We start from the raw sequence: 25,679 nt of genomic DNA on the forward strand, positions 1-25,679 counted from the left end.
CGCCTGGGTGAGTATTTAGTGCCTCGGCCTTACCGGCTGCCGCACCTTCGCGGGTGGTCGGTCCCTCCGGTCACCGACCCCCTCCGGTCGCCGCACACCTCCGTGGGTGTCGGTCTCCTCCGGGGCTCTCCCGGTTGCCACACACCTCCGTGGGTGTCGGTCTCCTCCAGGGCTCTCCCGGTCGCCGCACACCTCCGTGGGTGTCAGCCTCCCCCGGTCGCCGCACACCTCCGTGGGTGTCGGTCTTACCGGTCGCCGCACACCTCCGTGGGTGTCGGTCTTCCCCGGTCACCGCACACCTCCGTGGGTGTCAGCCTCCCCCGGGGCTCTCCCGGTCGCCGCACACCTCCGTGGGTGTCGGTCTCCTCCGGGGCTCTCCTGGTCGCCGCACACCTCCATGGGTGTCGGTCTTCCCCGGTCACCGCACACCTCCATGGGTGTCGGGTCCCCCGGTCTCCTCCGGTTGCCGCACACCTCCATGGGTCATGGTCTTCCCCGGTCACCGCACATCTCCGTGTGTGTCGGGTCTCCCGGTCTCCTCCATGGATGTCGGTCTTCCCCGGTCACCGCACATCTCCGTGTGTGTCGGGTCTCCCGGTCTTCCCCGGTCACCGCACATCTCCGTGTGTGTCGGGTCTCCCGGTCTTCCCCCGCGAAGCAGTCGCAGGCTTCTAATCTCGGGCCTACACAGGTGCTGGGGCGCGACGTGGGCCTACACGCACCGCCCCCAGCAGCTTGCAGCGTCACGTCGGCAACTCGGCGCCGACTACTGAGCAGGTAACTATACCAACTCACACTGGCTCTGTCGGGATGCACTCCAAACGTCCCGTACCGAGCTGGAAACTTTTCTTTTGTTTTGTTTCTCTTCAGGGCTTTTTTTTCTTCTTTTTTTTCTTCTTTTTAACCTTTTCTACTCGGGCATGCTTCATTCCCTCCCTAGGCGAAACACCAAGCCGCTGCCACCATGTTGTACTTCGTGGTCCGGTACCTGTTGTACCTTTGGTGACTCTGGAAGGACCACAAGTACACTTGTGTAAAAGGTTACATTGCTGGAGCTCAACTCCAGGCTGTTTATTCCGTGGCCACCTGCATCCAGAGTGACCGCCTAATCACACCCATCACTTATATACACAGCCATACAAAGTAGTTCTTGGATACACAAAGTAGTCCCAGCAATATCACAACATCCCCCTTGTCTTATATATTACAAGTATTTGAAGAAAATATTGACACTGATACTACCGGAACTCTGAAAATGCATGCAAGAGTACTTCTTGAGATTATTGCATGCTGAATACAAGTGTTGCTCGTAGAGAATTTAAGGGCACGCTGTCTGATACCATTTAATAAATAATATCTTATTGGAAATGGAATTCTGTTCATTTAATAATCTCAATTGTAACTTTATTGCAAGGAACTGGTGGGCATTTAAATGATATCTTCAACTACTAGTAAGGTAATTGCCTAAATCTTCATGACTTTATCATCCATTGATGACTTGAATTGTTTGTTTACCTTGTTAATGAATTTAACTTTTAACGTGTTAACTTTTCAAAGTGCAAACATGGCGGTAAGTACTCTAGGTTGAAATTGGAGCTAGGAAATAATGCCCAGTGTTCAGGGTGAGATTATGGTAGGAGGGTAATATGCATACTTATCGCAATAGGTTTGTTGCAGGTGGGAATAATTAAGCGGTGATGATATGGATATGAGAATACATTTGGTTGAGGGAGCATCAGGTAAAGATTTGATAGATTTATGTGTGTGGTGATAGATACGAGAGGTGTATTGGCCTGAAGATGATGCAAGAAAATATTCTTGGCTGGTATTAGTTTATATTCCCTACTAAAAGCACCATAAACAAGACTTCTATTAGGGTACGTGGGCAACATGGGAGACATCTGGGAAAGGTAATATATGGTTAATATTGCCGATTCAGTAGCCTAACTGAAGAAGTGATTGTGAAGTTGTAAAAGTTTCAAATTTAACACTCGTATACGAGGCTTCAGAACATACTGTTTAATACAGGCCATCTCCGGGATACAAACATCAAACTTCTGGACATCCCTCCGTGCGAGCGAACTACCATAATATTATTAAATTCAAAGGTTCGATGCACGTACTAGCAGAACTAGTTTACTCTCTCTGGACTTTTAGTAATTGTTCTTTCTATCAGTCATGTGTTTTTAGCATAATTCTTTATAATGGCATAGAGGTATGGTGACCATATCAAGTGAATTTTACGTATTTTCATACTTAGTGACAAAATTGACTTATGGACATCATGTAAAAGAGAACCTGTTCGTTCCCTGCAGATGGCCTATATTGAATTGGAAGGATTAAACAATTGGGTGACAAAACTTAAAATTTAAAGCATTCAACGTTTAGTGTCATTTTTATTTGTTAAGCCAAGAAAATTAGATGCCTTCCAATCTTTATATATAAAGGTATATAAAGGTGATATAATAAAAAAAATTAAAGTATCTTGTGGGATCGTGGCTGTTGATATCAAAATCTTCTTTGGATTCATTATTTAATTACAATTTGGTAAGTATATAGATTCCCTTAAGAAATGAAACATGTTTCCCTGTTATGCCTGGATTAGTGTATCTAGATTTCACAGTAAATTCTAATTAAATTAATAAAATTCAACTCTGGAAATTGATGGCAAATGAATCACCTTTTAGCGCAAAAAAATCCACTGAACAAGTTTCACTTTTGTATTTGTCTGTGTCCCTCCCCAACATACTTTTAAAAATAATATCAGTTTTAAGAAAGCTTCATTTTTTAACAATCCCCAACATTTTGACACAAATTGGCAGACTTCACTAAGAACTTACATTTTGAGATATTTCCTAATCATTGCCAATAGCAAAGCAAGTCTTGAAGAGCCCCAAGAATCTTGTCATTGCTTGAATAATTAGTGTGCAACATTATAGCTTCTCATACCCTGGTCTGGATTGTGGATAGAACCAATTCAAATTATTGGAATGGATCACTATGTTGTTAGGTTTATTTGAATATTTGCACATATTTATGTTAAAACTTTCTCAGTGGGCAAAAGATTATACATGTACGGATCTTATATCTCTTAAGAACAGCTTCCCGTGGCTGTGAGCTCAGACACGTTATGGTACAGGTAAAGTGAGTTGAGAGCTTTGAAGTGAGGTACTTCAGTAGATATTCATATCCCTTTCATGACACAGAGAACATACTGTTAAGGATCAAATTGAACAAGAAATTGACATGCAGAAAGCTCAACTCAAATTCATAAGGAGGAAGATTCAGGCAGATAACAAGAAATAGACAGATAACAAGAAATCCATTCTTGATAAGACTTTGCCTTCCATCACAGTGAGGGTATGCCTGGAGCAATCACTGTGATGGCTGTTTTGTGTAAAAAATTATATCTGTGTGTCTTGTGCTTTTTAATGTCTACTGCCGGACCCTGACGTGAGAGGACGCTGGCGTTGTGTATTCGCCGCTTTTCCGTCAGGATAGTTTGTCTGTTTGTTTCTATGTTAATTGTTTTTGTAAAGCGCTTTGAGCATGTGATAAGGCGCTATATAAAATAAATGGATTATTATTATTATTATTATTCTCCTACCTTACACCTTTTAAATTTATGTGAAAAGCAGCACTCACTTAATAAATGGAAGGAAAAAAACAAAATGATGCACGCATCTGAATTAGAAATGGAGAGAGCAGGTGATGTCTATAATTTTCATAAATTATATGAAAACCTGCATGGTATTTTGATGTTTTCAGTTTAGTATACGATTTGTTTTTTTGAACAGTTTTAATACTGCAATAACATTTCCAACATCAGTCAATATAAATTTAAAACTAAAAGAAAGTAGTTGAGAGCGAGAGGGTAAACTACCAATGGTAAAAAAGAGAGTCTTGCTAATAAAGGTAACTGGCATATTTTCACCATGCTACTTCAGCAAGGTATTGGCTATCCATTACAGATTTATTGGAAATGATAAAACTGCATTCTGCGACGGGAAGTCTAACATGGGCAAGATCTATACTGTGTGAATGGTAGGGTTCTGCGGAGTGTTGTAGCGCAGAGGGATCTAGGACTGCAGGTGCATGGTTCCTTGAAGATGGAGTTCCTTGAAGATAGATGCACAGAGTCTTTTGCTCAGAGTAGGTAAATCGAGGATCAGAGGACATAGGTTTAAGGTAAAGGGGAAAAGATAGGAATCTGAGTTGCAACTTTTTCACACAAAGGGTGCTGGGTATATGGAACAAGCTGCCAGAGGAGATCGTTGAGGCAGGGACTAACCCAACATTTAAGAAACAGTTAGACAGGTACTTGGATAGGACAGGTTTGGAGGGATATGGATCAAACGCGGGCAGGTGGGACTAGTGTAGCTGGGACATGTTAGCCGGTGTGGGCAAGTTGGGGCGAAGGGCCTGTTTCCACAATGTATCACTCTATGACTCTATTACTATTATTAAGAAGATCAACAATACTGCATTGATGTCTTGAGTATATTGAAATCCTTACGTTGACTAAGGTGAATATCCATCACATGCATATCAAATGATTTAATGAGCAGCTCAATTGATAAAAGTTAGTTCCTGTAATAAAATTAAAAGTCAGCAAAACTTATGATTCAGATTTGCAAGGCATGATCACGTATATGAGTCAAGAGTGTTTACTTGTCATATGCACCGGGAATGGAATAAAATTCCTACTTGCTGCAGCTTTATTGGCGATGTCTATAAATGTAGACAATTGTATAAAAAATATATATATAACATTTTAAAAACAACTGAACTGTTTTTAAAATGTTATAAAGCCTGCCAGTTACTAGTTTTTCTGCTTCACATTTCAATATAATCATGATTAATCTTATCTTCATCGCACTCCATTTGACTCGGAAATCTTGACTCCCCTTAGCTCAAAATTCTGTCTTTCTCAACCTTTAATAGATTCAGTGAGTCATATTCCACAGATCTGCACCTGAGACTTCAAAAGATTTATGACCGTCAGAAGCGTTTCCTTCTCATGCCCATCTTAATTGGGTAACCTCATTAGTCTGAAATTGAAGGCTAAATTATTTCCATCTGATATTTCGCCATTTTCTTAAACTTGCAATTAGTGACAAATTAGAATCTTAACCTGTCTAACTGAAATTAACACATTTAAAGAGGGAAGTATTGACAGGTGCTGAAAAGCTGTGGAAACATTTTAGTGGGCATTATGACAAACTTTTTTCTTCTGCAGCATCCTTATTTTAACAACATAATAAACTTATCTAATCTGTACATTTTCCATGCCCCTTCCACTCACGATGATAAAAAGCCATGGACTATGTAGTTTGATTAATGTTAAATTTTAAGCATCTACTGTATGGACTAATGTGTAGGAAGGAACTGCAAATTGTGGTTTTCACCGAAGATAGACACAAAATGCTGGAGTAACTCAGCGGGACAGGCAGCATCCCTGGAGAGAAGCAATGGGTGACGTTTCAGGATGAGTGCCTTCTTCACACAGTGTGGGCTAATTGGACTAATCTTGTACGTTGACTCCTCTGAATTATTGGATACTCTCGGGTATTATGTAGTTGATACCCATTTACCTTAGATCCACCTCAGAAGAAGATGATCACTCTTTTTTCAATATGAATGTGTGATAGCAAATATTTACTCGTTGTGGAGAGGTGAAAATTGCATTGTTTGGCAATCAATGTGGGGAATCTGCTTTTAACATCAACAGTAAGAGTTGAGATGTCCTGAACCTGAATTCAACATTGACATGAGCAACATTTAAGAAAGCACAATGGTATTGTTTTTAGTTATTTTTAATTGTAATGTTCAATGAAATTAATTAGATTACTTTCTAGCTTCAGTGCAGAAGGTAGATAGTCAGAGGAAAGAGTAGCTATTTGTGGTGAAGAAAGTGGGTGGCAGAGTTTACAAGGATCAGTATTGGGACCACGGGCCATTACAATTTACATGAATAGTTTATGCACTGGAATCAAAAACACACTTTCTAAATTTGCGGACAATACCAGATTGGGAAACTGTTTGTCGCGAGGAGGATGGAACAAATCTATGAGCAAAATTGTACTTGCAAAATGGGAAAATTATTAACGATTCAAGTTCAAAACACTTAAATGCAAGGTAGGGAAAACGGGGATGGCTTCTTGTAGAAACAAAGAACTGCAGGTACTGGTTTATACCAAAGATAGACACAAAATGCTGGAGTAATTCAAACTGTCAGGCAGCATCTTTGACCCGCTGAGTTACTCCAGCACTTTGTGTCTATAATTTGGAGATCGCTTACTGCTTGGAAAGTGCAGCTCTAGTTAGGGTAGAGGAGCAAAAGGATCTTGAAATACAAATATACCATTACTAAAAGTTCTGTTACAGTTTTGTAAGGAATTTTAGAAAAAGAAACCAAGCACCAGGATTAATCAAGGGATGGAATAGCAAAGAAGGAAAGTTCATGCTGAGTCTATACAGAAGTTAAGATTAAATTCACATTGAGTAATGCATTTCGATCTAGTAGCCTTATTATTATAAATGATGTTGATGTACTGGAAAGGGTGCAAAGGAAACATCACAAGATGATATATAAAGTATGAGAGTATATATGTCAGGAATGAATTACAAACTGGAATTCTTTTCAATTCAGAAAAAGAAAATAGAAAGCTGACCTTGGAGTAATCTTTACATTTCTGAAGGGTTTTAATAAAGTTTATGCAGGCAGAATGGTTAAATAGTGTGGGAGAGTATAATTAGAATATAATAAGACTAAGAAGGAAACAAGTAACACTGATAAATTTAAATGAGGAAAAACATGAAGATGCTTAAGTGGAAAATAAATGCCAGCATCCGACCTGAAATATTGGCTCTGTTCCACTTCCCACAGATGTGGCCTTTTCCACAGCATTTGCCGGATTGTTGTGAAACTTACGCAGTTTGCCACATGTGATTGCAGTGATTTGATATGAGAATGTGTAAATTATCATACTGTATATTGCAGACTTAAAGGATTAGTAAAAGAATATTAGCATGCATCGATATCACTGTTACATGCATGATTTCATTATTCGCTAATCTATACTTTTCCATCATTGTTCAGCAAACTCAAAAGGTTTGCAATATTTCTGTTTGTTCGGTGAGTGCAAATTGTTCTTCAGTACGAGGGAAAATAAGTTTATTGATCCTTCAGTTGAGAGCTAAATTGAAGTTGGTTTGAGATTTTTAAAGAGCCAAATATTCAACAAAAAGGAGCGTGTATTGGGCACCATCCAAGCTCACACAGATCAACTGCTAGAAATAAGGTTGTCAATCAGTTTGTATATTTTTATGCCATTTTGAGTATGCAGGGTATTGGGTGCTACAAATTGGTCCTTCAGATTTTTTTTTGTTGCAGTTCATAAGTCTCATGTCTGGGCTTGTGGCCAGGGCAGTGAAATCTGCAGGGTGGCAGAGAATGTGTGACGGTTGAGTGCTCCTTAGAATGGGTCAAGAATTGGGTTGGAGCTTTGTCGAAGTAATCAAATGGTGTGAAATGTGGAGGGTCAGTATTGGAGTTTGCTGACCTCGTGAGTGAGATTGATTGGTATAGGTTTGCACCCCTCCCAACCCTTCTGAATTTGGCGGAAAGTTTCTGCTTTCTTATTTAATTTCCACCATTCCGATTTCACCTCACATTTTTCCGCAAAACAGTCGGTAATTGCAATTTGTCAATTCGGCTGCTAGAGGTCGCTAGGAGTTCTGCGAGAAATCCACCACGTCCTGGAAGTTTCCCCGAAAATGTGGCACCTAGGCGGGGCAATGCAGCCAATCTCGACCTCATCGGAACTTCCATGCCGATTGGTGGGTTGAATTTGCAACCTGCGGCTGGGGCTCTGGAACTCCAGCCCAGCTGGAGCTAGCACATCTATCCCTATAGCCATCTTCCTTGGCCGGCTGGATAAACCAGCAAAGCTCTGGAACCAAGAGTGCCAGAAAATCAGTGGTGGACCTGTAATGAGTAAATATTAAATTTAAGTGCAAGATTATATAACTATATTAATTAATTAAGACAGGGTTAAAATATAAAACACAGCAGAAAACCAATTACCACCTTTTTGGGCTGATTATCAATTAATGTGCAAATTTATTTCAACAAGTACTTCCGTATGTTTAGTCGAGTCACATATATCGACTCTTTCTTCATAACTTAGTCATACATTTTATGACCATTGTACTTTTATTCAATACCAAGAGAATTGGGATGTGTAAGGAAAAAGCAAAATAGAAAAAACAAAACATAACAATTTTTCCTTTGTGTTGCAAAAAGTATCTCTGTTCAATAACCTTTCTATAAATAGCAGAATATACTCATGATAGGCCTGTGTAAGAAAATAACTGCAGATGCTGGTACAAATCGAAGGTATTTATTTCACAAAATGCTTGAGTAACTCAGCAGGTCAGGCAGCATCTCAGGAGAGAAGGAATGGGTGACGTTTCGGGTCGAAACCCTTCTTTGTACATGTACCTGACATTGTACATGTAGTCCAAGAACTACAGACTGTTGGAAATAATGGTCGTTTTTCACACATGAATTTAGCGCAATGCGTATGCGCATTTGGTGTGCATACCTTTTTTTTTGTTGCTGAAAAGTAACATTACGCGCCATATGAATTCTGTTGTAAAATTCTGAGTTTTGGACATCAAAATTATGAATTTGTAAAATCAAATGTTGGGAGGTCTGGGCTTGGGTTCTGATAAAAAGCTTGGTGGTGCAGCTAGTAGAGCCTCTGCCTCACAGCACCAGATACTGGGGTTCAATCCTGATCTTTGGTGCTGTCTGAGTGAAGTTTGCTCGTTTTCCGTGCCACCACATGGATTGTTGTCCCACATTGCAAAGGCATTCAAGCTGATGGATTAATTGACTCCTGTAAATTTCTCCTTGTGTGTATGTGAGTGATAACATTAGACAATAGACGATATGTGCAGGAGTAGGCCATTCGTCCCTTCGAGCCAATACCACCATTCAATGTGATCGTCGCTGGTCATTCTCAATCATTACCCCGTTCCTGCCTTCTCCCCATACTCCCTGACTCCGCAATTCTTAAGAGCTCTATCTTGCTCTCTCTTGAAAGCATTCAGAGAATTGGCCTCCACTGCCTTCTGAGGCAGAGAATTCCACAGATTTACAACTCTCTGACTGAAAACGTTTTTCCTCGTCTCCGTTCTAAATGGCCTACCCCTTTTTCTTAAACTGTGGCCCCTGGTTCTGGATTCACCCAACACTGGGAACATGTTTCCTGCCTCTAACGTGTCCAACCCCTCAATAATCTTATATGTTTCAATAAGATCCCCTCTCATCCTAAGGATAGTATATACAAGCCTAGTCGCTCCAGTCTTCCAATATACGACAGTCCCGCCATTCCGGGAATTAACCTAGTGAACCTACGCTGCAAGCCCTCAATAGCAAGAATATCCTTCCTCTAATTTGGAGACCAAAACTGCACACAGTACTCCAGCTGCGGTCTCACTCGGGCCCTGTACAACTGCAGAAGGACCTCTTTGCGCCTATACTCAACTCCTCTTGTTATGAAGGCCAACATTCCATTCCTGCTGTACCTGCATGCTTCCTTTTGGTGAATGATGCCCTAGGACACCCAGATCTCGTTGTACGTTACCTTTTCCTAACTTGACACCATTCAGATAATAATTTGCCTTCCTATTCGTACCACCAAAGTGGATAACCTCACACTTATCCACATTAAACTGCATCTGCCATGCATCCGCCCACTCACACAACCTGTCCAAGTCACCCTGCAACCGCATAGCATGTTCCTCACAGTGCCACCCAGCTTTGTGTCATCTGCAAATTTGCTAATGGTACTTTTAATCCCTTTATCCAAGTCATTAACATATATTGTAAATAGCTGCGGTCCCAGCACCGAGCCTTGCGGTATCCCACTAGTCACTGCCTGCCATTCTGAAAGGGACCCATTTATCCCCACTCTTTGCTTTCTGTCTACCAACCAATTTTCTATCCATGTCAGTACCCTACCCCCAAAACCATGTGCTATAATTTTGCCCACTAATCTCCTATGTGGGACCTTGTCGAAGGCTTTCTGAAAGTCAAGGTACACTACATCCACTGGCTCTCCCCTGTCCATTTTTCTAGTTACATCCTCAAAATATTCCAGAAGATTAGTCAAGCATGATTTCCCCTTCGTAAATCCATACTGACTCGGAATGATCCTGTTACTGCTATCGAAATGCTTTGCAATTTAGTCTTTTATAATTGACTCCAGCATCTTCCCCACCACTGATGTCAGACTAATTGGTCTATAATTTCCTGTTTTCTCCCTCCTTTCTTAAAAAGTGGGATAACATTAGCAACCTTCCAATCCCCAGGAACTGATCCTGAATCTATAGAACATTGGAAAATGATCACCAATGTGTCCATGATTTCTAGAGCCACCTCCTTAAGTACCCTGGGATGCAGACCATCAGGCCCTTGGGGATTTATCTGCCTTCAGTCCCATCAGTCTACCCAACACCATTTCCTGCCTAATGTGAATTTCCTTCAGTTCCTCCTTCACCCGAGGATCTCTGGCCACTAGAACATCTGGGAGATTGTTTGTATCTTCCTTAGTGAAGACAGATCCAAAGTACCGGTTCAACTCGTCTGCCATTTCCTTGTTCCCCATAATAAATTCCCCTGCTTCTGTCTTCAAGGGACCCACATTTGCCTTAACTATTTTTTTCTTCTTCACATACCTAAAGAAGCTTTTACTATCCTCCTCATTTGAGAGAAGTTGATGAGAATATGGAGATAATAAAACATGATGTGCTAGTGTGAATGGCTGGTTGATGGTTGGCACAGATTTGGCAAGTTGAAGGGTCTGTTTCCATGCTGTAACTCTCTATGGCCCTTTGTAAGGGAACCTGTGTGAGTTGGATAACCAGCCCTGGCTGGTCCCTCTTCGCAGATTTGGCTATTAAAATGTGGTTTCAAAACAGCCCAATTACATGGCACAGTTCAGAACCAATTCTAATTCTAAATGATATTCGATGCAGAGTCAGCAATAACATTAATGATCAGTGGTGTGATTTGACCCAGCAATAATCATAATTGTGTTCTATCTGAAAATAACTGATTTGCATGTACATAATACTGGAAAAGAAATGTGCTTTGGTATGAATTTATAGTCGTGCTCTGTTACAGTTCAGATTTTATATATTTCAACTTCTAAAAAAGTAAAAATGAAAAAAAATCAAGGATTTCCTAAATACTTTGTGTGATTATTTATCCTGGTTAATAAGTTGTGATGTGTGAAGTTCTTCCAAGGCAAATCATGTACATGCTGTGGATTTAACTTTGTTGTTACAATATTTAGTGTATAGGTAGGTGATTGTTTCATTTAAGATGCATTGTTCTCTGTTCATCACCAGCAGACTTGAACTGCAGACCTTATGACTGTCTGAATCCCTAGGCCATGTTTCAGTTCATCTTTCTGTCTAGGTTACTGTAATTAGATATCAAAACAACTGACTGTCCTTCTGGAAATATGGGCTGAATATACTAGCAGATGCTTTTGTGGTCACTGAAGGAAACGTTTCAAAAGAACTTGTGAAATGTTTTGTTCATATACATTAATAATTGGGTATTGCCGTAACATGCTAAAAAATGCTGGCAGTTTGCCTTGTAACGCAGCAAGTTTGAGACTGTTGCACAAATGCTTGCTAAGCTCCACGGGTGATTTTGTGGCCATGCACATACTCCAGCAGTAGACCAGGGGCTGGAAGATTCTAACAATTATCCTGGGAATTCTGCTCTCGGATTCTGTGCCAGGATTGACTTGGCACAGAATCCACAAACCCGTAAATTCTCATTGGCCAGTTTGTGGTGAGGATACAAAGTAAGAATAAGGTAAGTTATTTTTTTCTTAAATTTTCATTTGCAAGAACATTTCAATTGTTTGTGTTTTGTTTTCACTTGATATTTAACTGGTCAAATAACTAATGCCTTTTTAATTGTTTTTAATTTCTAATATTTTTTAATATTTAAATGTCAGGAATATTTGGAAACATTGAGAAACCCTGACAGCTTTGCAGATAGTAAAGCAAAGTGTATCATTTTGCCCTTGGTCAAAGCTATTCTCAGTGGTTTTGTAAAATGGGACTAGTTTTGGCCTGCCCCTGTGATCTGATTATGTTCTGTGAAGCCACGGTGTCACTCAGTGCCTTGCTGATTAGGTGTAGGGCACACTCAGTCGACAAGTTCTTTAGGGATGCACATGAGACAAATCAGGTAAAAACGTTGAGTGCAGTATGTGGGCTTTGCTTGACAAAACTTCGGTCAAAATGAGTGTAAGAATTTCAAATACTGCTGATGGTAGAAATATGAAATTATAACAGAGTTAATGGAAGTACTTTGCAAGTCAGGTAACATTACAGAAACAAAGTGCTGTAGGAGCAGACTTCTTGAATCTGAGGAAAGGTCCCAACCTGAAATGTCACCTGTCTATTTCCCTCCACAGATGGTGTCTGACCTGCTGAGGTCCCCCAGCACTTTGTTTTTGCTCAAGATTCCAGTATCTGCAATCTCTTGTGTCTCCCAACTTAGATGGAATGTACTGCTAAAAAATAGAGTGTTTCAGGTTCATGATCTTTCAGTAGAATTAGTAGCTGAAACATTCCCATTAACTTTTTTGGGGTATTGAATCGTAATGTTTATAATAGCTATTGAAGAAAATACACTGAAGTTGTATATGCTTATGTGTCCTTTGACCTCTCCTTTTGGTTGCATTGTAATAATAATTTTATATTGCATACTCTTTGTGTTTGTTCAAAATAGAAATATTGTTTTAAAACTGCAAGTTGTGAACATTTGTGCAGAAATATTCATATCCATTGTTTCATTATTCAAAAGGCTAATTTCTGTGTACTTTTTTTTCAATTCTCAGAAGACAATAAATGAACCTTTAATAGTTACCACAAGGGCGATTCCACTTACTCTATTGAAAACAACACATACAATGCCTGCCTCGGTCGTTTCACCAAGACCCACCATTGCCATGGTAACAGCTCTAAGCAACCCTCAGAAATCAGTGGTTAATGCAGACTCTCAAAACACACCCATCAACCTACAGATTACCAACAAACTGACAACTCTGGGGGCCGATGCTGTGCGAATAATGCCAAAATCAACTGTACAGTTGGTAAGAAAAACTTTGGAGTGCTTTTTTTTTCTTTAAAGGTCTTTGTTACAATTCACAACCCACAAACCTTTCATTTTTTTGTGAGTTCATTATAAATGTGTTTGAATGAGAGAACATCTTTTCACAAAAATACCCTTCCGGCATTTTGGACTCAGTGGCAATGATGGTCTCCTCATCTTTGGTTCTCTGCCATTCTCCTTAAATGTGTGGAATACATTTGCTATTCAAGACGTTAGTAACTATATCTTAAATTCTTCAAGATTTTACACATCTCAATCGAATTTATTCTAGGGAGTCTCTGCTTTAAGGAGAATAAACCTAGTTTCTCTAGTCTATCCACTTAGTTGCAGTGTGTTATCATGCATCTATCGTAGTTAATCTCCTAAAGCGTGATTTGCAGAATTAGACATGGCTATTCCAGCTGGTGCCTTAATACTGCTTTATGTCCTTTATTGCATTAAAGGACTTATTATGAATGAGAGGATTTACATTTACAAAGCACCTCTGACAAATCATTAATTTTTCAGTGCTATATAACCATTAAGTGTAGTCACGTGGAGACTGTTCCATTCTCCACAAACTGCTGCAGGAACTCAGAAGGTCAAACAGCATCTGTGGAGGAAGGGTCTAGACTCGAGAAGTGTTATCTGTCTATTTCACTCCACAGATGTTCCCTGACCAGCTGACTTCCTCCAGCAGTTTGTTTTTCACTCAAGTGCAGTCACATGTTGTGTATGAAATGTGGCATCCAATTTCATCTCAGCAAACAATAGAGTAATAATACCAGTGTGATTTACTGATGTATTAATGTGTTAGTTGAGGAACATGTATTGATCAGGTTGGAATGAGAACTCCCTTGGATGTACACCCATCTGAGAGGCCAGATGGATCCCTGGTTTAAATCGTATTAAAAATAGCTATTTTAATTATGTAGCATCAGTTTAGACTTTAGAGATACAGTGCGGAAACAGGCCCTTCGGTTCACCAAGTCCGCAAAGATCAAGGATCAACCCCGTACACCAGCACTATCCTATACACTAGGGACAATTTACAATTTTACTGAAGCCTAATTAACCTACAATCTGTACGTTTTTGGGAGTTTGGGAAACCCAGAGAAACCCACGGGGTCACTGGGAGAACGTACAAACTGTACAGACAGCACGTAGTCAGGATTGACTATTAGGGACCCGGGTCTCTGGCGATGTATGACAGCAACTCTACCGCTGCACCATTATGCCGCCCACATTACACCACAATGCCGCCCAAGTTCTGTATTGTCATGCCAGTCCAGTTTATATGTTCCCTTCTCTAATTAGGGGTTTTGACTCTGACTGAGGCCATAATTGTATTATTGAAATGTGAAGTTTTATTTATTTATTGAGATTTCTGGAAATCTTAATTTCTGTAATTTGCTGGTGTTATACATTTCATCTCTCTTACTATAGAGGCCCTTTTTATTTAAAATTACCCATAAATATTCTGAAAACTGTTAATCTTCTCAAATCTTGGTTCCAAGCATAACCAGCTAAAGTGAATTCAGTGTTTAATTGTAAATGTGATAATTTTCTGTGCAAGTAATAAGAAATAATTCTGTCCAAACCAGCAGGTACAGACAACAAACTCTCCACCAATCAAGGTTCCCCAGTTCATTCCACCACCCCGACTGACACAACGCCCAACCCTTTTACCACAGGTAAATACAAATAATAATTGTTGCTTTGTAATCAAAACATGGATGCAAAATTTGCCTGAATCATTAAATAAACACACCCCTTTATAGTCAAATACTGCATAAGATGTTTCATGTCCCTGTTCAATTTACACCAGAAAGTCCGTACCAAGTAATGAATCATCTTAAGAGAGTGAAACGGGAAATTAAAATTCTAAGTGGTTGCCAACACAAAATCCCTCTTTCCTTGTATTAGATGGTCTTTAAATACATATAAATGAAAAGAAATAACTAAAGACACTGTTCTTTTGAGAATTATTGAGCACTGAAATAAGCAATAAACTGTATTATGCAGTTTAATTCTGGAATATTATATCATTTTTATCCACCTCTTATTACGGATTTATAATACAGTTGGTATTGATGAAATATACAGTGTTATGAAAGCAGATAGGAAGGGCAATCAATTTGGGTTTCCATTCATGATGCTTATTCACTGAACCTTGATAGCGTGTTACACAGATAAGGCTGCACTCAACAGCAATGCTCAAAAGTTCTGATCTTCACTGGGGCGCAAGTCTCCCAAGGGAGAGGCTTCTGGCATGTGTGAAATCTCAATTTGCATGAATCAGCCTCTCCAAGAGAGGGCTCGGAAATGATGAAATCTAAGGAGAAGGCAATGGGAAATTAAAATCTATGATACCTATCATAGTTATTCAAACTTGTTATTAGGTTTACAGTTCATAATGAAGAATATATTGTGTGGAAATACCACACATAAGAATATCATTTTCTGTAATGTTTAATTTCTTGGAGGCCTGGATGAGTGTTGGTCTTATTTTTCAGTTGTAAACAAACTTTACCAGTAAATTTCTTCAACAGTTCCTTGAAGCAGATCTATTTAGCTTCACACGGTCAGTTTGTAAATGCATTTCATTAGGCCAATCCAAGCTATGTAAACTGAGAGCATTTTGATTCAATTTACAGCACCAGCTGAATTTATCTGGGATTACTGTAAGAATGTTATAATTCATTTCAACTCCTAGCTGTGAGAAGAGGAAAAAAAATCATCCATTTTTTTGCAATCATGATCCCTTGAAACGTGTACAAATTGTAATTGTGATAATAAGAGGTGACCAGCATATGCCTTAACTGTGTTACTGCACCTAAAGTTTAGATAGCCTGCTCGCACTCTGAATTGCATCACTCCTGAAGTGTTACCATTTAGCAAGGCACAGAAATATAACCAGCCATGTAGTCAGGTTATTGGTTTGTTAGCTTCTTCAAAAAACAATACGATTTTGCAGCAGGAGCCTTTTATAATGTAATATGTTAAGATATTGGTGATTTCTTAGGTTCGTCCGAAGCCAGTGATGCCAAATAGCATTCCGATTGCACCTGCACCGGTATTTACTACTTCGCAACTTATCCAGAGACCAGTGATGCTGACAAAATTTACACCCACCACTCAGCCATCAACTGCAAATTCCATACATCAGACCAGAATTGTGAATGGACAACCAACTGCCGTCACCAAGACGCTACCAACTGCGCAGTTAACGGGCATTGTGATTGCTACCTCTGGTCCTAAGGTGGCTAGTCCTCAACAGCTGAAACTCAGCAAAACAAATCTGGAGAACAAGGTATAAATATTTTGGGGGGTTTTGAAGCAGGGGCAGATTAATAGCTGGGGTAAAACCTGTGTATTTTATGTATTTCCATCTGTGGTACTTGAAGTTAGAAAATAAAAACAATTGAAAAATATCATTAATTCGGACGGATTAGAATCTTGGCAAGCCGAATGATTTTTGGTATAAGCTCCCATGCTCGAAAAGTTAGAATATTATTTTGGCAATTACAGCTAAATGACAGCATCATTCAAAAATAGTTTTTCTGTATATGCAGGTCTGGTAAATAAATAGCACTCTTTGTATATTGCTCTATGAATAGCAAAAACAATAGATGCTTTGTTCAGGTTAGTATAAATACTGTAAGAATGCAATGTGTGGCCATCAGGCTAGAATTTATGCTGCTGACTGCATGTTGCCCAGCAGTAAAGGAGTTGTGTTGATTTAATGTGACAATGGGTTGTCTCTGACCTTGTGATAAAAACGTTTACATTTAAAGCTCTTGGAAATGTAATAGACTGAAATGTTTGACGACTTGTTCAGAATGATTCTTTCTGCATTGTGTTTTGTGGTATGTTGATGGGAGGCGTGATAAAGGACTCTGTCAATTAATGTGGGTCATTTCTAGGAAGTAGTGTTATGGCTCTTGACTACGGTACATTTAGGAGACCTGATTCTCATGTCACTGATTTGATAGGTTCAACAAGGTTCCGCATGGTATGCTGCTCTGTAAGGTTAGATCGCATGGCATTCAAGGCGAGATAGCTGAATGGATAGAAAATTGGCTTCATGGAAGGAAGCAGAAGGTGATGGTGAAAGGTTTTCAGACTGGAGGCCTGTGACTAGTAGTGTGCCTCGGGGCTTGACGTTGGGCCCGTTACTGTTTGTTATCTATATCAATGATTTGGATGAGAACATACACAGCAAGATTAGCAAGTTTGCAGATGTTACAAAAGTGTGCGGTTTGCAGATAGTGAAGATGGTTGTGAAAAAATTGCAGCAGGATCTTGATCAATTGGCCAGGTGGGCTGAGGAATGGTTGATGGAATTTAATACAGAGAAATGTTCGGTGTTGCAGTTTGGGATGTCTAATCTGGGCAGGACCTACACAGTGAATGGTAGGGCTCTGGGGAGTGTTGTAGAGCAGAAGGATCTAGGAGTACAGGTGCATGGTTCCTTGAAGATGGAGTCGCAGGTAGATAGGGTGGTCAAAAAGGCGTTTGTCACATTGGCTTTCATCAGTCAGAGTATTGAGTATAGAAGTTGGGAGGTCATGTTGCAGTTGTACAAGATGTTGGTGAGGCTGCATTTAGAGTATTGTGTTCAGTTCTGGGCACCATGTTATAGAAAAGATGTTGTCAAGCTGGAAAGGGTACAGAGAAGATTTACAAGGATGCTGCCAGGGCTAGAGGGTCTAAGCTATAGGGAGAGGTTGAATAGGCTGGGACTGCATTCTTTGTAGCGTGGGAGGATGAGGGGTGATCTTGTAGAGGTGTATAAGGTCATGAGAGGAATAGATCGAGTAGATGCACAGAGTCTCTTGCCAGAGTAGGTAAATCGAGGACCAGAGGGCATAGGTTTAAGGTGAAGGTGAAAAGATTTAATAGGAATCTGAGGGGTAACGTTTTCACATAAAGTATGGTGGGTGTATGGAACAAGCTGCCAGAGGAGGTAGTTGAGACAGGGGCTATCCTAACATTTGAGAAAGAGTTAGACAAGTACATGGATAGAACAGGTTTGAAAGGATATGGACCAAACGCGGCAGGTGGGATTAGTGTAGCTGGGACATGTTGGCCGGTGTGGGCAAGTTGTGCTGAAGGGCCAGTTTCCACACTGGATCACTCTATGGTAGGTTTATTAAATTTAATTGGATTTTCCGTTATTAGTTACATATCTGTGCTTTTATAAATTAAGTTCTCTTGCTCCTTCCCCCTTCATAATATCTCCCATTTAAAATGGGCAGATCATCTTCTAGGGGGGTTGTTAATCTGCATGTCTAGGAAACTGACACGAGTTCCCTTCCAGAATTTGGATTCTTCGGTATACCTGTGGGATAAAGCACTATTTATATATATACCAAAGCCACGATATATTGTGCTTGTCATGCAGTGGGTACTGCATTTAATAACATTTGCAGCCAAACTGGACATATGCACCCCTATATTTTTTCACACTCAAACGAGTTCACCCACATTGGCTATAAAACAACTATATTTTTCTAATGACGAATATTGAGAACATAAGAAACATGAGTTGTAGTAAGTCAAGTCAAGGGCTTCTCAAGTCAGCTCCCTCAAGATCTTGATTGTAACAGTTTTGGCCTAAAAAACACTTTGATATCATCTCCCTTGACTCCCTTTATAGTTCAAGTATCTAGCAATCTTCACCTTGACTGTATTCCATGACTTCTCCAGGGGAAAAAAACTCCAGATTCATAACCCTATAGGAAGAGAAATTACCCTTCATTTTCATCTTGAATTCGTGACTTCCTTATAGCCCTCTAGTTCTAGAAAACATCACTAGCAGAAACATCCTCAGCATTCATCCTGTCAATCTCCCTCAGAATATTACAAGGACAATACACTGGCACAGCTGCCACACAACTCTACTGACTGAGAGTCATTCCCATCTTGATGCTGTCTGAGTGGAGTTTGCACATTCTCCCTGCACCCACATGGTTCTCTCAGGGTGTTTCAGTATCCTCCTACATCCCGTAGATGTATGGATTATTGGGTTAATTTGCTGCTGTAAATTGCCCCTTGATTTGTGGATGACTGGTGGAATCTAGGGGCAATTGATAGGAATGTGGGGGAGAATAAAATGAAATTTGTGAAAAAGGGTGGTTGATGGCCAGCATGAACTTAGTGGGCCGAAGAGGGAAAGTTTCCTTGCTCTATATCTCTATGACTGTAATTCAATAATATTGTCCCTCGTTTATAAAACTATAAATTAATACTAACAATGTCTAACTACCTCTGATAAACTGATTGTGCCTATTGCTCTGTGACAGCTTGAACTAAAAGTCACATACAGAAAACGTTGAATTTAGAAAAGAACTGCTGGTTCATGAAAATATTACTATGTTTAGTCAGGTTAAATTAGGCTTTCAGATGAGAAGCAAATCACTCTAAAAAAATAAGAAGGATTATGCTTTATAGTTCCTTGAGTCTGATCTGCAATTAAATAAAATCAAAGTTGATCCTGTACCTCATGTTTGCAAAATCTCATGTCCTCTGGGTGCCTCCAAATATTGATTTCATGCTTGAATACACTTAATACTGAGCATCCTGAGGCAGAGAATTCCAAATATTTGAAACCTTTTGAGTAAAGAAGCTTCCCCTTGCATGACTATTAAATGGCTGACATTTAATTTCAGGACTGTATCCATAGATGCTAGAATCTTCGCTTGCAGGAACAGTCTTGGTGTGTACTCTATCGATCCCTTTCAGAATCTGGTCTGTCTCAATGAGATTGTCTGCAAATCTTCCAAACTTGCAGTGTTTATAGGTTGATTCACATCCTCACTTCACTTGTACAGCCCCTCATCCCAAGAATCAAATAAAGTCTGTAAATTAAAATTGAAAAGCAACACTGGAAAATTTGCCCATTTTTATAATGGTTTCCGTAACTAATACTGACTCTTAATCAAAACTCAATGTGGGTACAATGAGATATGTATCCTGCCAATTAGGAATGATTGCAGCATCATTGATAATTTATTTACAAGAAATAATAAACTACCAAACACTACGATGAAGTAACATTTTATTTTGTGCTGTGGTGATTTTATAAACTCATTTGTTTCTCAGCCTTCGTCCTTCAAAAACGAACTTTAGCTGATATATCAGTAAAAGTCACTAAAGATCTGTTTCTCTTAATGCAAGTTGTCATCTTGGCTTCATTCATAAAAAACTAATGACTCTTTGTCAGTGTTAAATTCCCCAAAGTTTTTAAGGTACACTGCAAACTTGGCATTACTTGGGTGTTGGGGTTCAATGTTAACATCCATTTTATAAGCTGCCTACGTTATAAGTGAATCTGACAGTTACCTAATTTTGGAACCCCTTTTTCATTTTTGTATAACGAGGTGTTACATTAGGATTGCACTATAATTGTTAATGTTTTGAAGATTCTGAAACAGAGCCTTGTAAACTAAGGCACCAAAGGAAATTAGATGTCTCCATTTCTGTTGGAATTCTCTGAATGAATAGTTCAATCTGAGATTTATTGTTTCATGAAAAGAATCACCATAAGAATAATAGGGTTGCCATAATAGAATATCTTACCTTCCTAGTATTGACTATAATTGCCAATTGCAAGTGCCAAGGACTTAGATGGATTGGAATTTGTTAAGTGTATTTAGAAAAAGATTTCTCAGGCAATAAACAAAGGGTCCAACAAGTGATAGAGCAAAGCTTGACCTATTTTCAGGAAATCGGGCAGGACAAGTGACTGAGGTGAAAGTGGGTGAGCACTTTGGGACCAACAACTACACTCCTATTAGTCATCAAATAGTTATGGAAAAGAACAGAGCTGCTCCAGAGGTTAAATTGGGGCCTGGCCAACTTTGATGGTATTCGGTGGGAACTTGCAAAAGTGGATTGGAACAGGTTGTTGGATGGCAAAGGGACGTCCAGAAAATGGGAGGTTTTAAAAGTGTGATGACGAGAGTTCAAGGTTTTCATTTTCCTGTTAGAGTGAAGGGCAAGGCAAGACAGAGTAATGAACCCCAGAAGTTGGAGACGTCAATATTCATACTGCTGGGGTGTAAGTTGTCCAAGCGAAATACGAGGTGCTGTTCCTTATCTCTGTGTCTCCTTCTCCCCTGACTCTCAGTCTGAAGAAGGGTCTCGACCCGAAACGTCGCCCATTCAATGATGCTGCCTGTTCTGCGGTTACTCCAGCATTTTGCATCTATCTGTCTTGAGGACAATATGTATTATGGTAGCTAAAATGTTAAAATCCTATGTAGTCTGTAGATAAATCTCCCGGGCCTGATTAGATACATCTGAGGACTGTGTGGGAAGCTAGAGATGAAAATGCAGGAGATTTGGCTGAGTTACATCAATCATTGTCAGGCCTGGCTAGGTGTGGGAAGACTTGAAGGTGGCTAATGTGCTCGTATTTAAGAAGGATGTAAAGAAAAACCTATAAACTAGTGAGAAAAACTATAGACTAGTGAGCTAAACATCAATGGTAGGCAGGTTTCTAGAGGGAATTCTGAGTGGTAACCAGTGTTGAGGTGGATAGAGAATTGGTTGGCGGACAGGAAGCAAAGAGTAGGAATAAACGGGACCTTTTCGGAATGGCAGGCAGTGACTAGTGGGGTACCGCAAGGCTCAGTGCTGGGACCCCAGTTATTTACAATATATATAAATGATTTGGACGAGGGAATTGAATGCAACATCTCTAAGTTTGCGGATGACACGAAGCTGGGTGGCAGTGTTAGCTGCGAGGAGGATGCTAGGAGGCTGCAGAGTGACTTGGATAGATTAGGAGAGTGGGCAAATGCATGGCAGATGCAATATAATGTGGATAAATGTGAGATTATCCACTTTGGCGGCAAGAACAGGAAAGCAGAGTATTACCTGAATGGTGGCCAATTAGGAAAAGGGGAGATGCAACGTGACCTGGGTGTCATGGTGCACCAGTCATTGAAAGCAAGCGTGCAGGTGCAGCAGGCAGTGAAAAAAGCGAATGGTATGTTAGCATTCATAGCAAGAGGATTTGAGTATAGGAGCAGGGAGGTTCTGCTGCAGTTGTACAGGGCCTTGGTGAGACCGCACCTGGAGTATTGTGTACAGTTTTGGTATCCTAATCTGAGGAAAGACATTCTAGCCTTAGAGGGAGTACAGAGAAGGTTCACCAGATTGATCCCTGGGATGGCAGGACTTTCATATGAAGAAAGACTGGATAGACTGGGCTTAGACTCGCTGGAATTTAGAAGACTGAGGGGGGATCTTATTGAAACATATAAAATTCTTAAGGGGTTGGAGAGGCTAGATGCGGGAAGATTGTTCCCGATGTTGGGGAAGTCCAGAACCAGGGGTCACAGCTTAAGGATAAGAGGGAAGTCTTTTAGGACCGAGATGAGAAAACATTTCTTCACACAGAGAGTGGTGAGTCTGTGGAATTCTCTGCCACAGAAGGTAGTTGAGGCCAGTTCATTGGCTATATTTAAGAGGGAGTTAGATGTGGCCCTTATGGCTAAAGGGATCAGGGGGTATGGAGTGAAGGCAGGTATGGGTTCACTGAGCTGGATGATCAGCCATGATCACATTGAATGGCGGTGCAGGCTCGAAGGGCCGAATTGCCTACTCCTGCACCTATTTTCTATGTTTCTAAGATATACATGCATTTGGAAAGTCACGATTTGATTAGGAATAGTTCAAGAGTCAAGTCAAGAGTGTTTAATTATTGGGTATACTGAAAATGGAGCAGTGAAATTATTACTTGCAGCAAGGTCCGTACTCATAGATAATATTTGAGAAAAAGATGGTGCCATACTATGGGCCTGGGCTGTTGGGAGATGTTGGGCAAGCTGGGACTTTATTCCTTGGAGACTGGGGGGGAATCTTATAAAAACACAAGGGGGATTGTTAGGATGAATGCACATAGTCTTAGTTTAGTTTAGAGATACAGCATGGAAAAAAGCCATTCAGCCCACCGAGTTTGCACCGACCAGCGATCCCCGCACATTAACACTACCCTATACACACGAGGGGCAATTTTTACATTTTATACCAAGCCAATTAACCTACAAACCTGTACGTCTCTGAAGTGAGGGAGGAAACCGAAGATCTCGGAGAAAACCCACGCAGGTTACGGGGAGAATGTACAAACTCCGTACAAACAGCACCGTAGTCAGGACCAAACCCGGGTCTCTGGCGCTGTCAGGCAGTAGCTTTACCACTATGCCACCATGCCGTCTTTTTCCAAGGGTAGGGGAATCAAGTATGAAAGGGCCTAGATTAAAGTGAGATAGAAAGTTTTAATAGGAACCTGAGGTGAAGCTTTTCCACACAAAGGGTGGCGGGTATATGGGAGGAGATGCTAGAGGAGGTAGTTCAGGAAGGTATAATAACAACTTTTAAAAGTTATTTGGATAGGTACATGGATAGGAAAGGTTTAGAAGGATATAGACAAACACTGGCAAATGGAACAAGCTTGGATGATTTGGTTGGACTAGACAAGTTGGGCCCAAGGACCTGTTTGTCTCTATGAATGGGTAATGGTTATTGATACCACTGACAAGATGTTCATCCAGAGTTGCTATATATTTTAGTGTTTTCGGAACAAATATCGACTGATAGTATTAGGAGTGATTTTACCCCTCTTCAAAGGTATTTATTCACAAAATGCTGGAGTAACTCAGCAGGTCAGGCGGCATCTCGGGAGAGAAGGAATGGGTGACGCTTCGGGTCGAGACCCTTCTTCAGACTGATGTCAGGGTATAGGTGGAGACAGGAAGATAGAGGGTGATCTGGGAAGGAGGAGGGGAAGAGAGGAACAGAGGAACTATCTAAAGTTGGAGAAGTTGATGTTCATACCACTGGGCTGCAAGCTGCCCAGGCGAAATATGAGGTGCTGTTCCTCCAATTTCTGGTGGGCCTCGCTATGGCACTGGAGGAGGCCCATGACAGAAAGGTCAGACTGGGAATGGGAGGGGGAGTTGAAGTGCTCGGCAACCGGGAGATCAGTTTGGTCAATGCGGACCGAGCGCAGGTGTTGAGCGAAGCGATCGCTGAGCCTGCGCTTGGTTTCGCCGATGTAAATAAGTTGACATCTAGTGCAGCGGATGCAATAGATGAGGTTGGAGGAGGTGCAGGTGAACCTTTGTCTCACCTGGAAAGACTGTTTGGGTCCTTGGATGGAGTTGAGGGGAGAGGTAAAAGGACAGGTGTTGCATCTCGCGCGGTTGCAGGGGAAAGTGCCCGGGGATGGGGTGGTTTGGGTAGGAAGGGACGAGTGAACCAGGGAGTTACGGAGGGAACGGTCTCTGCGGAACGCAGAGAGGGGAGGGGATGGGAAGATATGGCCATTGGTGGGGTCCCATTGTAGGTGATGGAAATGTTGGCGGATGATTTGTTGGATCCGCTGGCTGGTGGGGTGGAAGGTGAGAACGAGGGGGATTCTGTCCTTGTTGCGAGTGGGGGAAGGGGGAGCAAGAGCAGAGCTGCGGGATGTAGAAGAGACCCTAGTGAGAGCCTCATCTATAATGGAAGAGGGGAAGCCCCGTTTCCTGAAGAATGAGGACATCTCTGACGCCCTAGTGTGAAACACCTCATCCCGGGCGCAGATGCGGCGTAGACGGAGGAATTGGGAGTAGGGGATAGACTTTTTGCAGGGAACCGGGTGGGAAGAAGTGTAGTCCAGATAGCTGTGAGAGTCAGTGGGTTTATAGTAAATGTCCGTCACTAGTCTGTCTCCTGTGATGGAGATGGTGAGGTCCAGAAACGGGAGGGAGATGTCAGAGATAGTCCAGGTATATTTAAGGGCAGGATGGAAATTGGAAGTGAAGTGTATGAAGTCAGTGAGTTCTGCATGGGTACAAGAGGTAGCACCAATGCAGTCGTCGATGTAGCGGAGGTAGAGTTCGGGGATGGGGCCGGATGCTCCCCCCTTTACCCCTCTTCAGTCAATTTTGGTTTAATTTTTGGTAAATTAAGAATTTTGTCTAAACTAACATTTAACAAAAATTCATTTTTTCACATTAATACATGTAATTAATTCTTGTAATATGTCTCTTCAATAATCAGCTGCTCACTCTTATTTCTGTGTCTTGCCAGACCATTAAACTGCAGGTTGAATGGGAAGAAAGGCGGAATGATGCCAGTCCTTCCTCCCCAGTTCCACCTAAACCCAAGAAAGAGGAGAACCCAGAGGTATTGTAATATGATGCTTGATGGATGCATATACCAGTCACTGAATTTTTCATTTAAATATAAAGCACATCAAAGTCACCTTATTTAATTCCTTCGCGGCATTTAATATTTTTACAATTGTTTAGGAATTTTTCGTATGAATCTTGTACATCCAGTTTTACATATTTGTTTGTTATTTTCGTACTGGTTTGTTTTACATATTCGTACTGGTTTGTTCTACTTGGAACTAAACTCAACAAGGAAATTGTAAATACATTTCAAAAGGTAAATCTGTCAAGAAATGGGGAAAGTTGCAAGAACTACT

General features: G+C 40.7%; 1 protein-coding gene across 5 annotated transcripts in view; it reads left to right on the forward strand.

Moving 5' to 3' along the window:
• The window catches only part of phf21aa (PHD finger protein 21Aa), a 208,208-nt gene that overhangs the window by 134,460 nt on the left and 48,069 nt on the right, over positions 1-25,679 (forward strand). For all 5 annotated transcript variants that reach the window (XR_013548426.1, XM_078415093.1, XM_078415095.1 and 2 more), the window contains 4 exons: positions 12,939-13,193; positions 14,797-14,886; positions 16,218-16,505; positions 25,280-25,375. Coding sequence is in view for 4 of the 5 variants with exons in the window: in XM_078415093.1 (XP_078271219.1) it covers positions 12,939-13,193; positions 14,797-14,886; positions 16,218-16,505; positions 25,280-25,375 (729 nt within the window). In the remaining variant the exon portion in view is untranslated. The remainder of the gene's footprint in view (positions 1-12,938; positions 13,194-14,796; positions 14,887-16,217; positions 16,506-25,279; positions 25,376-25,679) is intronic.

Source organism: Rhinoraja longicauda, chromosome 18 (genome assembly GCF_053455715.1).
Source record: "Rhinoraja longicauda isolate Sanriku21f chromosome 18, sRhiLon1.1, whole genome shotgun sequence".
NCBI classification, from domain to species: domain Eukaryota; kingdom Metazoa; phylum Chordata; class Chondrichthyes; order Rajiformes; family Arhynchobatidae; genus Rhinoraja; species Rhinoraja longicauda.